The following is a 16,475-nucleotide window of genomic DNA, read 5'->3' as shown; positions in this document are numbered from 1 at the left end:
ATAATCTCAATTGTCACTTAATTGAATACACCTCAGTAGTACTGGTTTGGACCCCCTTTTGCCCATAGAACTGGCTTAATTCTTTGTGCCTTTAATTCAACGAGATGTTGGACAATTACATTTGCCCTTGTTTCAAGTGTTTTTTCAGATGTGTACTTGCCATCAAATTCAAAAGTATGTATACAGGACTGTCTCAGAAAATTAGAATATTGTGATAAAGTTCTTTATTTTATGTAATGCAATTTAAAAAAAAACAAAAATGTCATACATTCTGGATTCCTTACAAATCAACTGAAATATTGCAAGCCTTTTATTATTTTATATTGCTGATTATGGCTTACAGTTTAAGATTAAGGGTGCTTTCACACCTGTGGCCCGTTTGTTTTGTTCCGTTTCAGGGGCTGAATCGATACAGTTGTTCCGTTTCTCGTTTGTGGAGTTTGTGTTCACAAGGCAAATGTCTGTACCGTTTCAAAGCTGATAACGAATTGAACATTGTTTAATTTCAAACAATGTTTAATTTGTGCCGTGTTGGGAAGACATCTTGCACGTCCAATAGGAGAGGAGTTGGTGGAGGCTGCACCAACTCTTCTCCTTGCGCCGCGGCAGCACATACACATGAATGGAGTTGTATCGGTTGCTGTGTGGATCATGTTCTCACTCCAAATAAAAAAAATGAACTGTTTCAAGTCTCGATTGGAATCGTTCCGAGACCACCTCTCCTAGGTGATCTCGGAACGCTTGTTTTGTACCGTTTCAGAGCGCGATTGCTGTGTTCAGATATACCAAACGTTCCGATCTTTAGGGGGAAGCGTTCCCTGTATCGGAACAACTGCTTGAAACGGTACAGGTGTGAAAGCACCCTAAGATTCCCAGAATATTCAATTTTTTTGAGATAGGATATTTGAGTTTTCTTATTCTTATGATTTAGTAGACGGTTTTATCCAAAGCAACTTACAACAATAGGAGGGAGGAAGAGGTGGTTTAGATATGGACATTGCTCTGTAACGACTAGTTGGATGGGATGGCAACATTTTAGTGTCGGAAATGTTTAGCTGAATGTCATACATTCTGGATTCACTACAAATCAACTGAAATATTGCAAGAATATATTCCCAGAATATTCTAATTTTTTGAGATAGGATATTTGAGTTTTCTTAAGCTGTAAGCCATGAGCAGCAATATTAAAATAATAAAAGGCTTGCAATATTTCAGTTGATTTGTAATGAATCCAGAATGTATGACATTTTTGTTTTTGTAATTGCATTACAGAAAATCACAATATTCGAATTTTCTGTTTTTTTTAGGTACACACGAAATTACACTGCAGCGTGCGTGATGACGTAAGACGCCACGCCGCACGTCTACGTATGACGCGACCCGGAAGTGGAAGGAGACCTGTAGAAAATGTTGACGTTCAGTTTAACCCTCGTGCGACAGTAAGTGGCTTATTTTTCAAAAGCTATATTCATGATTTTAACGTGTTTGTGTTGTGTATCACAAATACCCCCTGTGTCCTTTCAGTTGTCAGCGAGGCTTGTCGGTTGACAGGTCCTCACATTTGAACGGTCTCCTGTCGTCTGTCACGTTGACTAACTGACTGAATTGAACAGATTTGAAATCACAACCTTGTTGTTTCCTCCTAAAGCCGATTAATGGGGTGAATTTAACTGAATTACTTTGATTTGTTTTCATGCAGTGGAGAGACGCACTACAACAGAGAAAAGCTGCTGCAAGGTGAAACTCAAAATTATAAGAAACTTTTAATAAACTTCTGAATACTGGTAGTTCAGGTGCCAGAGCCCAAAATTTCACTTGTCAGTACCAGTCAAGGTGACCAAACTTACTTATGATTTTTGAAAATATCCATGTCTGTAGATGATATTTTGGTATGATAACCCTTCCTGAGTGGCAGCTGTATCATAGTTATCAGCTCATGAAGTTCAGAAAATTACATTTTAGATGCTGGTGCATATCCTGGTTTAGACTCATGTACAGGATATCTGTCAATGTTTAACAATATTATATTTGGTATCATTTTAAAGGGGACCTTTTAAGCATTCATTCAAGCTAAAATGTGAATCTTTCTGACCAACATAGAGGTCACTTCAGCTCTTTAAACTATAAACAACACACATTTTTACACAATTTTCGCCTAAATTATATAGTATCTTTTAGCCCTGTGTCATCTAGGAACAACAGAGACACAAAATACAAAAACTGGAATACTCAGAGGACCATAAGGATTCAGGAAATGTATAATATACCCATACTATATCATTGTTGCAGGTCATTGTGAGCCTTAAACTAGAAGAGCATCATTAGGCTCCTATGAAACTATAACAGCCTCTAGGCTGATGTCACAAACTGGTCTTTATCTGCAAATACACGACATAAAGGACATAACAATGAGATAAGGAACCAGCTTAGTTTTATAAACAACATTAGAGACACAAAAATAAAAATACAAAAACTGGAATACTCACAGGACCATAAGGATTCAGGAAATGTATAATACACCCAATTTAGAATCATCAAATAACCTGAAGGGGGTGGGTAACTTCATGAGCTGATAACTATGATACAGCTGCCACTCAGGAAGGTTATCATACCAAAATATAATCTATAGTCATGGATCTTTTCAAAAATCATAAGTAAGTTTGGTCACCTTGAGTGGTACTGATATCTGGTCTGGAACATGGACTATGAGTACTGACATAAGCAACAACAAAGAAAAAACATGAACAAAATAAATGTGTTAAAATATATACCAAAGGTTATTACTAAACCTCTTATTTTGCCTGTTTGCAAAGTATCATCAGATTTATCATCAGTATTTAATCATATTCTGTTCTTTATACTGTATATTCTCATGTTTATAGTCTCAACATAATTTACTACTTTACTGTACTGTATATATCCTTTCATAGTTTCTCACAGTTTACAAAACTGCTGCTCACTTTGCACACACTGTATCTCATTATTTTATACGACTGTACATTCCTCACTTTCTGCTTCTTTGCACTTCTGGTAAGATACTAACTGCATTTCGTTGTCTCAGTATTTGTACTCTGTGCAATGACAATAAAGTTGAATCTAGTCTAATCATCTAATCTAATGTACCGTATTTTCCGCACTATAAGGCACACCTAAAAGCCTTTAATTTTCTCCAAAAACGGCAGTGCGCCTTATATATGATCATTATGGTAATTTCTTTTACTGTAGTCAGGGGGATTGTAGCTACTGTAGTTGGTGTCGCTGAAGTAACGGCGCTAAAAATGTCAGGAATCGTCACAGACGTTCAAGACAACAGTAGCGACGCTGACTCGCATAATGGCGACTTTGACGAGACGGAGCAAAGCTGGTTTTTATTTTGTTAATAAAGTTTGACATACGGTACTTTTCTTCTTGTTTTTTTGCATTTGCATTTGCTGTAGGATTTTGTAGCATTTCTTTTAGTGCAGCTCCATCAGGTAGATACGCAACTCAACCCCAGCCACTATAGTACGGTATTTTACCATACATTTAGTGCGCCTTATAATGCGGTGCGCCTTATATATGGAAACCGTTTAAAATACGTAATTCATTGAAGGTGTGCCTTATAGTGCGGTATATTTTCTTTGGGATAGGAAAGATTAATTGTTGCACCAAGTGATAACTGTCCATTTGCAGGTCAGGGAGTGGACACGGCTCTGTCAGAGACGGGTTTGCAGCAGGGGGAAGCGGTGGGACGGTACCTCAAAGACACCACATTCGACAAAGTATTTGTCAGTAACCTCCAACGGGCTGTCCAGGTAGGACCTGCCCATGACTTTCCCTCTCAAATCCTATGAAATCTTCAAGGGTGTACTTAGTTTATATTTGTAATGACACAGATTACCATGTCAAGTGGAGTAGTTTCAACTGAGGTTGTGTTGTAATCGTGTACGTACTGCGTAAAAATACTGCGCAAAATCTTGAATTTAAAAAGGTAAAGCTTTCTGTTTTTGCACGACTGTAGGACATAATGTGTGTATTGTACCCGAGAACAAACGGAGACTCATAAATTGTAGCGATAGTTCACAAGTTAATTTTGAAGTTTATTCTATTGGCCAATGACATTTCCCTGAGATAACATGATTATACTACTGGTACCTTTATCTTTGGTGTTTTTTTTGCAAAGCTACGTGTCCTCAAACTCTTATACTCTTCCTATACCTGATTCATGTCTTGCCATTTATCTCACATAGTTATCCTTAGTAGAAAATGAGAAACAATCTTTTTAATTTTCAAAGAAATTATTGAAATGTCAAATAATCATTTCTTTAATGTTTTTTATTATCATTATTTAGGAAAGTTACACCTGTCTGTGATAGATTTCACAGTTGAAGATGCATGCCTTGGGAGGTTTGACTCAAAACTAGATCATGTCATGGTACAAGACATTTCAAGTGGCAGTAAAGTCTGAGAACGCAGCCTCTAAGTCCTTAAACGCGAGTTGAAGTCTCTTAGTAGGTTCAGAGATAACCATCGGTGCACTCATCAGACCTTTAAGATAACGTGATCAGACATGAGCAATTTCTTTCTAACAGACGCATTACAGGCCAATTGAGATTTTTCCAAAAGACAAAACAAAATCATTCGTGACGAACCAAAGATTCAATTGTTTGACAGTTGACAATAGTGTTTGTCACGGAAACAAAGTTTTGAGCATGATAACCTCATTACAGTTACACACGGCGACGGTAGTTATTTTTTGGACTGGGAGGCTTATCAGGATAGAGGGAGAGATTGATCCTGGACTATGAAGAACAAACAAGACAATGTGCAACAAGCTGTTATCTGAGGCTCCTTGTCACATGACATTAGAGACATGTTAGAGACAAATCTTCAACATTTATAAAACAGTTAGGTAAAATGGTTTGAAAAAATGTTATTGGTATGGTAAAGTAAGTAAAGTACCAAGACTCCTGGAAGACTGTAATTGATTGTCATTAATCAATAGGCATGGGTTAAATTTAAGCGCTCTGATTCCCGTGTATGTCTCCTTGTCTTTCAGTTTTGATTAATATTCACATGCTTTTCTTATTCGTATATTACTTTTCACAACTACAAACAATGCAAGCCCACAGGCTGGCAATAGCTCAATACTTTGGGTGTGTTAGGGTGAAGTAATATGAAGCATCAGTCTGTTATTACTTTAACTCAACAAGCCTTGTTCATCACAAGATCCAAAGAGATGTATGAACGATTATCTTGTGTTTAAATTCCAGCTTCAGATATCTCCATCCACAAATACATGGAAACCTACTGAGGCATGAACACGTGTAGCTCACTCATTTCCCATCATGAGCAAACTGTTCTGTTAAACTGTTACAATATTACCTGATTTTGAAGGAGAAAAACAGGATGTGTGAGGTAAATGACTTCCACACATGGGATAGTTGTGTGAGCATTCACGTCTCTGCGGTCTTTGACTCACCCATGCTGACATTGTAGTAGTGAGTGTTACGGTGTGAATGTGTTGATAAAAGAGTTTTTGGGCACTTGCAAACGTACTGAGTCATTAATTTCCAGATGACATTTCCTTTACCAGACAGCTGAAATAATTTTGAGGAGCAACACTCACTGCTCTGGCATGGAGATGGTTTTCGAGCCGTTACTCAGAGAACGGGTAAGATCTGTTTTATTTTATACTTTTTAGTATTAAATCTGTACATGTAACACTCCAGATTATTATTATTATTATTGTTTTGTTTTGTGTTTTTAATAACCCTGAATTTGATTGGTGATGCAGGGTTTTGGCATTGCTGAAGGGCGTCATAAAGAGGACCTGAAGAACATGGCAAATGCTGCCGGTCAGTCTTGTCGTGACTACACACCACCAGGAGGAGAGACTTTAGATGAGGTGAGTCAGATGGAGGCAGGCTTCTTTATTTAGATGTTCAGTTGTATTTTTCTGCTTTGTAGATATTTTCTCTTCCATTTCAAATCAATGGAGATTTGTTGTCAAGCAGTGCCACCAAGTGGCCATTTATGGGTAATGCAATAAGAAAACCCCTTTTTCCTGCAAAACTGCCTCATGAAACTAGTATAATGCTGAAAAACCTGCAGCAGCGGACATACTGACATGTCACACAGCCCTTACAAGAAGTTATGATGGCTTGATTCAGTTACATTCAGTTCTTGGATGTTCTTCAGGTTCACGTGTCACATTAAGATTAGATTAGGGCTTTATTTGTCAAAGAGCCAGCGTCCTGGCACTGTGAAATTATGGAGCAAGGTTATGCTTCATGTATTTCCCTGCTCTTTTAAAATGTAAAGTCGCTCCTCAATGATTTTTTTTTTTTCCGTTTGTTGTTCTTGTAAACCATTTTGGTTAATTTTATGCTTTCAATCAAGACAAGAGCAGAATGTTGAAAGGATGTGAGGGACATGATTTAGGGAAAGCTCTCTTGTTCAGTGTGAAACAGATGAGTGAACTCCATATATTTATTTATATCATGAATTGAGTAACTAATTACACAAGTTATTTACATTATTTTTGAATGCCCACAGTGTTGCGGTGTTGCCATTTTAAAAAAAAAAAAAAAAAAGAAAAGAGAGAACCACCACCTCAGTCTACCAGTCCAGACGCTGTCCTTGACCTTCACACAATTCATTACAACCTTTATAACCAAGGCCATTTGAACGCCTTGCTGCTACAGTCCTCAATGACTCAGCAAGCTTTGCTTCAGCTATAGGCAAGCCCCCCCCCCCCCCCCCCCCCCCCCAACTCCTCGGACTCTGCTTCCTTTAAAAAGGGTGTGTAAGTGAAATTGAAGGCCGTTTAAGGTGTCCGTCCACTGCAGGACTATAGGTCCAGTTTGAGGTCAGCAGCTCTGCTTCTGTGAATGGTGTTGAAGAAGCAGCTTTTCCTCCTGAGATGTTGAAGATTAGAAGCATTTATCAGCAAGCTTTTCTTGGGGTGAGACCCAGCTCTGCAGAAATGTGACAGGTGTCTGGATTCATTGATGTGTCTATCACACTTAATGAACCGCGTCTTGTGGTTCCACTTCCAGGATCAGTTTCTTGAAGGAGACCCTACCATGGGTCCTAATTAGGGTTGGACTTGTGCTGTTCTTGAGTGAGCCACAGTCTTTTCTAGAATTTTGCAGTGCACCTGTACTGACTCTAGTCCATCAAAGTGCACCTCTCTATCTGTAGCTGTACTTCAGTTTCAAATTATTTAGCAAAATGTATAGACACAGGAAGTATGAAGAATCACCAGGATGACAAAAAGTTGTGATGAAACAAGCAGTCTGCTGCCATAGTCACAAAGACAGACAGGTATTTCTTCCTGTAATTATATATATTTTGTTGATCCTGCAGCAGATGCTTTTGACTGAATAAGCTGTAAGATGTTGTTTGGTTTTAAGTGGCTCCTAATAAGTGTATTTTCAGAGCAGTTAGAAGAGAGGGAAATGTTCCCTTTCTTTTTTTTTCTTTACAAGATTTGTTCTTTAGTTTTCCTGATGTGCCTCAGTAAATTAGGTGCTAACTGGTGAATTGAGTGCGTTCTTTGGTATTCTTATGTCTTTGAATTCATAGTCATTTAGTTTGACGTGAGAAAGTTGACAGCTAAATGACAGTTTTTGGATTCCACTGATATATTTAGACATTTCCACGAATAGAAAGACGTCGGTAAATGTGAAACGTTGAAGGGGCTTTAACATCATAGTTTGGGTTTTCGCTCAAAAAGTTATAATTCCACCTTCTAGAAAACCTTAATAAAAACCCTTAGATGAGAAAAACCTTAATAAGCACAAAGCAAATAAAGACTGTGGTAGGGATGGGCGGTATGGACTAAATAATGTATCACGATCATTTCTGGCATTTATCCCGATAACGATAAAAAAAATACCAATACAAAAAGTGTCATCAACGGGAATCTTTCTTTCTTTCTTTCTTTCTTTCTGGCTCCTTTCTTTCTTTCTTTCTGGCTCCTTTCTTTCTTTCTTTCTGTCCCCTTTCTTTCTTGCTCATTTCTTTCTTGCTCATTTCTTTCTTTCTTTCTTTCTGTCCCCTTTCTTTCTTGCTCATTTCTTTCTTTCTTGCTCATTTCTTTCTTTCTAGCTAATTTCTTTCTTTCTTTCTTGCTCATTTCTTTCTTTTCTTGCTCATTTCTTTTATTTCTTTCTTGCTCATTTCTTTCTTTCTTTCTTGCTCATTTCTTTCTTTCTTGCTCATTTCTTTCTTTCTTTCTTTCTGGCTCATTTCTGTCTTCTTTCTTTCTTTCTTTCTTTCTTTCTTGCTCATTTCTTTCTTTCTTTCTTGCTCATTTCTTTCTTTCTTTCTTGCTCATTTCTGTCTTTCTTTCTTTCTGGCTCATTTCTGTTTTCTTTCTTTCTTTCTTTCTGGCTCATTTCTGTCTTTCTTTCTTTCTGGCTCATTTCTGTTTTCTTTCTTTCTTTCTTTCTTTCTTTCTTTCTTTCTTTCTGGCTCATTTCTTTCTTTCTTTCTTTCTTTCTTTCTCATTTCCTCATTTCCTCAATTTATCGTTTTTACCGCGAGATAACAACAACTTACCGTGGGGAATTTTTTTGACGGTATATTGTGAACGGTAAAATATCGCCCATTCCTAGACTGTGCCAAGTATTTGACTCCTACATTTTCAGATGTGCTGGAATCCAGGAAAGCAGGCTTTAAGCTTCTATGTCACTTTGCTTTCAGGTGAAGCTGAGATTCAAAACATTTCTCAAAGTCCTCTTCAAAAAAATGCTGGAAGAGCACAGCTCCTCTGATCCGGATACCTCCGCCGGGGCAGCAGCTGGACAGTCGGCAGCTGCAGCTTCCCAAACCTCCGCAGGAAGCTCAGCAGACGACGGCCTGCAGGGAGTGTCGGTGCACGCGCTGGTCGTGAGCCACGGTGCCTACATCCGCGTGGCCATCAGGCACCTGGTGGAGGACCTGGAGTGCACCGTACCTGCAGGTGAGAAGGTGTCGCAGCTGTTCTCACCGTGTCCCAACACGGGCGTCAGCCGCTTCATTCTCACTCTGAGCCCGTCCGAGTCCGGGCCGGTGCTGTCTGCTGCTCGCTGCGTTTTCACCAACAGAAAGGAACACCTGGAAAACCTCACAGATGCTGAATAAAGCAAAACGAATGAATCAAAGCTTGATGTGTTCACAGGTGTGCACAGTTTAAGGACGATAGAATCATGAACCCTAAAGGGAAACAAAAGTCGGAGACCTCCGCGGGGCCACAGAGTAAATGGTGTTTGATAATCAGCATGTTTAACAGTGGATTGTAACCAAAATCATTGTGCACTACTGTATTACTATTCCTCCGGATGCTTTTAATTGGTAATGAAATTACCACTTTTTAATCATGTAATGGTTGAAAGTATTTCATGTCACTGAACACTGTAGGGAGCATTTCAGCTCGCCTGGTTTGCAGTTGGGTTGCTCATTTTACTTGTGCAATATATCAAGAAGCACTGATACCTTATTTCTTTTTAAGTAGAAGTTGTATACGGTTATAAATAATGGAATATAAAAACAGGTTGCACATAGTAGAACTTGTGATTTATATGGATGTGTATTTCTTGCAAGGTGCTCTGCATATTCATTTGCTTGTATTTATTTTTGAAAGAGACACATGCAAACCAACATAACTACTGTAACTTAAAGACAATGTGATACGTTTATACCACCAAGATTAAATCTGTAAGCTTGCAACTTGCATTTGAACACACTGATGTTTTACTACATGACGATCTTATCACAGAAAACTGCTGGAAAACACCAGTTTCATATTATTGCTTTCAGAAAGCATCTGTCTGACTTCATACCGCCCATGTACTGCATGTTAGGCTCATTTCTAGTATTTACCTTTTTGCTATTTAATCGAAATAATCTTGCTGATTTTTCTCTTACAGCAAACAAGTGTTATAAGAAATCCAAAAAGCTTTGTTCCTCCTGTTAAAAGCCTCGAAGAGTTGAAAAGAGATCATTGTAGTATCAAATAAGAATTTGACTACATGTCTTAAAATCCCACTGATAGTAATAAATCGCTGAGCAAAATTATGTTTTAAACATTTTAATTCTGTAATTCTATGTGCCTGTATAATAATGTTTAATCCTACTCAAAAGAAATATTTTATTTTCCCTAAAAATGAGCTTTTCAGCCAACTTGAACCAATTTAATCATCTAAAAAAATGAAATTGACACTTCCATGTGTCTTTTAGAACGATATGACTTGAAATATTGTATTTATAGTTGAGCTGCATGCACAAAACAACACGCAAACATAGACATATTTGCTTTTATTAGTTTATTTTGTTCCAAGTTCAAGCAACGCTCCTCCCACGACACCTCCGGCTTATACATTCAGAGTAAACCAATGTTTTTGTGTATGTACATTTCAACTAAAGCTTTCTTATAAATACCATAAATAACAATAAAGGAATGGATTTAAATAAATAAATACTCCTTGGGACTGCTTTTTGTTTGTTTGCTGGTGGTGCCCAGCACCTGATAGTCACATATCAAGAGTTCAGATTTGATATCAAGATTACAGCCCAGTAAAGGTTGTTACCCTGTAGCCGTGTTCCTTCAAGTCATGTATAAGATCATGTTCATGGTGGGAAAATACTTAAAATTGATATATATTATTACAGGTTCTGCAGTGAAACGATTTTTGAAATTGCAATACAAGGTTTAACAACAGACAAGTAACAGCTTCAACTATTAAAATCAGCAAATGTAAGACTATAAAGTACAACCTACTCTTAATCCTAACTTCAGTTGCAGCTCATGAATATACATGTCTATATTTTCATTTTTAGTCATGCCTGCCTAGTTTGACACCAGTAGACGGCCCCTCAGTCCTCCAGAGGTAGGCTAAATAAGGTTTTTGTCTTTTAGAATATATGAAAATGGGTTTATCAGACCAGCTGTAAAATAAAAATAAAAAAACAGAGAGAAGGACATTTACATACTTTTTTTTAAAGGGGTTATTCACTCCGTTTCATCCACACTTCAGGAAACTCAAACCATTTTCATGAGAGCATACTGACTAAAGATATAAAAACAGAGTAAGATAAGATGTCTTTACATTTATACAACTAATATCTTCTTCTAAAGCTATGAAAATCAAAGTACGTTGATTTTATCTCTTCAAAAGTTTAGGGTGGGTCTTACTTTTAAGACATTAGAAGTTGTGCAAAAAAGGGGTCAAGTCAAATAATGTACATTCAGTGTGTAAACACTGCTTCTCTTAATTATTCCCGACTAAAAGTTTGATATTAAACAGCTGTTTCATGCTACATGCAGACTGTGCTGATGTATTGGACGCCCGTGGCCCCAAAGAGGCCCCCCGAGCTCCGAGATCAGCATCAATATACATGAATTTGGGGTGAAATAGAATGATTTAGTGTCATTTAGAGAAAATAATATTCAAGTCCATCACTGTGAAGCACTTAAATTATGTCTCAAGTGATGTGGTCCTTAACTAGTTCAGCTGGCCTGGCAAAATTCATGTTAGAATTAAACAACAGATTTACAACTCTTCCCTGTTTTCTCCATAAACTGTATTAGATTAATGCATTTCCACAGATCATTTTTAGGGATCTGAACTCCCCAAAACCAATGTAGTATTACCTAATTAGGGTCCCTCAAACATAATCTTGCACTGGGCCCCCCAAAAACTTAAGAAACGGCCCTGATGATGGAAGTCTACGGAAGAGTATTAGGGCCAGGCAGGAGAAAAATAAAAATAATATTTTAGAGGAGGAAGATTTTTTTTTATTATGCACTTCGAGAAAAAAGTCGAAATGTCGAGATTAATGTTGAAGTACAATTTCTAGAATAAAGTCGAAATTTCGTGAATAAAGTCGAAATTTCAAGATTAATGTTGAAATACATTTTCAAGAATAAAGTCGAAATTTCGTGAATAAAGTCGAAATTTCAAGATTGTTGAAATACATTTTCAAGAATAAAGTCGAAATTTCGAGAATAGAGTCGAGATTTCGTGAATAAAGTCGAAATGTCGAGATTATTGTTGAAATACAATTTCATGAATAAAGTCGAAATGTCGTGAATAAAGTCGAAATTGTACTTCAACATTCATCTCGATATTTCGACTTTTTTCTCGACATTTCGACCTTTTTCTCGAAATTGTACTTCGACTTTATTCTCGACATTTCGACTTTTTTCTCTCAATTGTACTTCAACATTAATCTCGACATTTCTACTTTTTTCTCAACATTTACAATTTCAAGAATAAAGTCGAAATGTCGTGAATAAAGTCGAAATGTCGTGAATAAAGTCGAAATTGTACTTCAACATTATTTTCAAGATTTCGACTTTTTCTCAACATGTCGACTTTTTTCTCGAAATTGTACTTCAACATTAATCTCGATATTTCGACTATTTTTCTCAACATTTCGACTTTTTTCTCTAAATTGTACTTCAACTTTATTCTCGACATTTAGACTTTTTTCTCTAAATTGTTCTTCAACATTAATCTCGACATTTAGACTTTATTCTCGACATTTCGACTTTTTTCTCTAAATTGTACTTCAACATTAATCTCGACATTTCGACTTTTTTCTCAACATTTACAATTTCAAGAATAAAGTCGAAATGTCGTGAATAAAGTCGAAATGTCATGAATAAAGGCGAAATTGTACTTCAACATTATTCTCAAGATTTCAACATTAATCTCGACATTTCGACTTTTTTCTCGAAATTTCGATTTTTTTCTCGAAGTGCACAATGGAAAAAAAAAAAAAATCTTCCTCTAAAACATTATTTTTATTTTCCTCCTGCCAGGCCCTAATACTCTTCCGTCGAAGTCAGTGTAAAAACAAGCGGCAGCTTAATTGCTCTATTACCAATGTTCCGATATAAAGCCTGGTCTAAACTAGAATGTTAAACTGGACTCACGCATAGTAGCTATAGTTAAGGGGTCTAGGGGAGTCAGCTGATTTATGGTTCCGCGTTACACCAACACAGAACCATAATTCAGGCTCTAAACGAGTGCACGTTCCAGGGGTCGTGGGAGGCCGGGGCCGGGGCCAGCGGCGTCTCTCTGGACGCGTTGCGGCCGTCGTCCCCGACCTCCACCTCGGCCTCCACCTCCACCTCCAGGTCCAGGTCCGCGTCGTCCTCCGGCACGGCGCGGGAGTCGTTGGCGTCCTCGGGCTGCCACTGGTAGAAGCTGTGCGGGTCCGAGGGGTCCACGACCCGGTTCCTCTTCTCCCGGTGCTGCAGCAGCAGGCGCTCCAGCGGCACCGTGTTCCTCTTGGGCAGGAAGAGCGCGGTCTGCGGCAGGTTCTGGCCCGCCGAGAACACCTGCCGGGACCCCTCCAGGTTGAGCAGGATGCCGGTCCGGGTGGAGTAGTACACGTCCCGGTTGTTCTCCAGCAGCCGGTGGTTGAACAGACAGTCGTCCCGGAGGCAGATGGGCTACAAGAAAGGGAAAAAAAGGGATTATGGCAACAGCGGGGTCGGGTTAGACTTAAATCTAAATGGAAATAATGTAATTTTGAAGTTTTAAGAACAATCAAACCAGAATATGTCTAAAGTGATAGTTATTTTGCCAGCAAGAAGCATTAACCCTTGTGCTCTTTGGGTCAAGGGAGGGTGAAGGGAGAAAAGAAGGAATGAAGGAAGGGAGAAAAGATGGAAGGAAGTAAGGAAGAAAAGAAGGAAAGAAGGAAGGAAGTAAGGGAGTAAGGAAGGGAGAAAAGATGGAAGGGAGGAAATAAGGGAGAAAATATGGAAGGAAGGGAGAAAGGAGAAAAGAAGGAAGGAAGGAAGGGAGAAAAGATGGAAGGGAGGAAAGAAGGGAGAAAAGATGGAAGGAAGGAAGGGAGAAAGGAAGGAAAGAAAGGAGAAAAGGAAAAAGAAGGGAGGGAAGAAGGAAGGAATGGAGAAAAGAAGGAAGGAAAAGCAAAGAATAAAGGAATTCATGACGAAAGGAAGGAAGAAAGAAAAAGGAGTAAAGGAGGGTAAAAAACGAGGAAAAGAGGAAAGGAAGAAGGAAAGAGAGAGCATGGCAGGAGGAAAGAAGGATAGAAGAATTGGGTCATTTTGTCCCAAAGACAGTACAAGGGTTAAAGAAAGTTGAAATTCCCTATAGCGTCATTCCAAAAATGATTATTTCAATGTTTCCCGTTTCTATATCATTATCACAATTACATAATAAAAGCAGAAAATGCTTCTGGAAAAGCAACGGATCCAGAGTTTAGTGGCCAGTGACCGGTGCGCTGTAAATTTTGTGCGTTTTTGTTTCTTCAGAATTGACGCTTTGAGAATTACGCACGACGTCCTATGATTGTGCCACAATTATAGGGAGCCTTAACTGTAAAGATTAAAATTACAAGCAAGGAAGGAGAAGAAATACTTTATTTTTTCAAATTGAAATTAGTTTGTTGGTTGAAAACTAATAAAAAAAAAAACACACAACTCCGCTTTTACGCACACCGGCTTCCACTACGATGCGTCTGTGCGTAAAAGCTGATAACAAAGATGCGCAAAATTGCACTGGGTGCCAAATTACAAGCAAGGAAGGAGAAGAAATGCTTTATTTTTCAAATTGGAATTTGTTTATTGGTTGACACCTAATTTAAAAAAAACAACTCCGGTTTTACGCACACCGGCTTCCATATGCGTCTGTGCGTAAAAGCTAATAAAAAAGATGCGTAAAATTGCACTGGGTGCCAAAACAAGAGCAAAAGTAAAACGTTTCTGCTTATTGATTTATTGAAAGTATCAAAATAAAGTAACCTATGACTGCTTACCGAGCTGAACGGATTGCCCTCCAAATCCATACACAGGTAACGATTGCTTTTGACGCCAAGGATGGCCATGCGCTCCCTTGTTTCAGCCTTCAATAAAATCACACCTGCAGGAACAGAAAGAAGATTTAACGATATGGATCATTGCACTGCAAAACATAAAATGACATCTGAAAATACATGAAAGCAAATCTTACTGTATGACGTTCTGGTCGTAGCTTTGCGCACAGTGCCATCCACCCTGATCTCTAGGTAGAAGTTGCTGAGGTCAGTGGAGGTCTGCAGGTGGACGTATCTTCTCGGGTTCCCCCAGTTGGATCCAAGCAGCGGTGAAGGGTTTGGTACCGCTTCCCCGACAGGGAGTCCCTGCAGGACAGCGATGAGGAGCGCCAGCACGGTGTCCCGCATCCCCAGTCGCCTGTTGATGTCCATCCTACAAACCGATGCTTTCTGTTGCGAGCAGTTTTCAGATGCTCCGTTGTGCAAAAGTTTGCCAACAGTTCCTATTTAAAGGCCCACGAGTGCCACTCCTGCTCACATCCTTCGGGTAAAAAAAAAAAAAAAAAAAAAAGCAACTCGCCCCCAAAGCAGATGTGCGGGTTCTGCAGCGGAAGGGCCACTTCCACCTCTCTCTGTTTATCCCCATGCTGTCGGTTAGACTAGTGGACTCTTATTTTTGGTGACGAGACATTAGACATCCGTATTAAGTTCAAGAACCACTTAATTTATCACTCCTTGCAATTTATAGTATGTTTTTTGTTTTGTTTTCGTCTTTGTTTTTTTGTCTTTGCTTTTTGTCTATACCTCTGTTACTTGTCCATTATATCATTTTTTTTCAATGTTTGAACCCAAATTATTAGTTTTGTTTTCTATAAAACCTCCTGAGTCGAGGTTCATAAAAGGGTAGGCATAATAAGCCTTGGCTTCAACCTATACCTTTTCGGTGCCACTTAAAATATTGGACCTTTTTTTATGTTGTATTATGTTGTATCAAAATGGACCAAAATAAAAAAAAACTCAAAATCAAAATCAAAGTTATTTCCTAATAACCCTTTGGTTCGGATGTTAGTTTGCAAGGGGAGACAAGTTTGAAAACCAGAAAAGATAAAACTTTGAATATGAACCTTCTAATGTGTTCAGTTTAAATTGTGAAAAAACTATTACATAACTTAGTTGAAGGTCATATAAAATTAAGATTCTGATTAAGTAATTTACTTATTCCATAATATGCTGCAGCTGTTTAAAACAGAACTGAATGTTTATTCACACGTTGGTTGAATTTTGGGCTTTTCTGTACTTGCGACTCAGGTTTTACACTCTTTCACCGGCAGATGGCGACATTTCCTCATCTAGAGGAGTTCAACAGGGAGACTGAGATGGTTCAGTTAAGTGGTCATATTGTGCTTATTTACAGCCATTTTATTTTAATCTTTAGTGCCTCTAGAGTAGATCTGCACCCGGAATAACTCCAAAAGTCTGTAGTAGTAGTAGTATAGAGAAATATAGAGAGTAACTACGTTGCTTTTTATATTCATCAGTTTTGTAGCTACTATTTGTATATTCAATTATTTGGATGTGTAATTATGGCTCAATAGTGACACATGGCGAAGTGTAGAAACTCTTCATCTAGTTGCAATTTAACAGAATTTTAACTAAACAACATCACTGTGTTTAGTTACCTTCATCTTTAACTCTTTATAGGACAGTCAATA

At 38.3% G+C, this 16,475-nt stretch overlaps 2 protein-coding genes across 3 annotated transcripts; one reads left to right on the top strand and one right to left on the bottom strand.

The window, feature by feature from the left end:
• The first annotated feature begins 1,361 nt into the window (after nt 1–1,361).
• On the top strand, nt 1,362–16,260 carry LOC133424531 (fructose-2,6-bisphosphatase TIGAR B-like). 2 transcript variants are annotated; one of them, XM_061715201.1, is made up of 7 exons: nt 1,362–1,439; nt 1,700–1,737; nt 3,673–3,794; nt 5,576–5,653; nt 5,777–5,887; nt 8,692–8,950; nt 16,095–16,260. In XM_061715201.1, the coding sequence occupies exons 1-7, from the start codon at nt 1,408–1,410 to the stop codon at nt 16,136–16,138; spliced, it is 684 nt and encodes a 227-aa protein (XP_061571185.1). In that variant the 5' UTR covers nt 1,362–1,407; the 3' UTR covers nt 16,139–16,260. The 2 variants fall into 2 exon arrangements, with proteins under 2 accessions (XP_061571185.1, XP_061571184.1); XM_061715200.1 differs by lacking the exon at nt 16,095–16,260 and having other exon boundaries at nt 8,692–10,438.
• Nucleotides 12,986–15,234, bottom strand: LOC133424543 (fibroblast growth factor 23-like). Its single transcript, XM_061715217.1, has 3 exons — nt 14,961–15,234; nt 14,767–14,870; nt 12,986–13,429 (listed from the first exon to the last, which is right to left on the bottom strand). Exons 1-3 carry the CDS (start codon nt 15,193–15,195, stop codon nt 12,986–12,988), a joined length of 783 nt encoding a protein of 260 aa, XP_061571201.1. The 5' UTR covers nt 15,196–15,234.
• Nucleotides 16,261–16,475: the final 215 nt, after the last annotated feature.

This window comes from Cololabis saira, chromosome 23, assembly GCF_033807715.1.
Source record: "Cololabis saira isolate AMF1-May2022 chromosome 23, fColSai1.1, whole genome shotgun sequence".
In the NCBI taxonomy this organism is placed as follows: Eukaryota; Metazoa; Chordata; class Actinopteri; order Beloniformes; family Belonidae; genus Cololabis; species Cololabis saira.
This window is presented reverse-complemented; position numbering and strand designations above follow the sequence as displayed.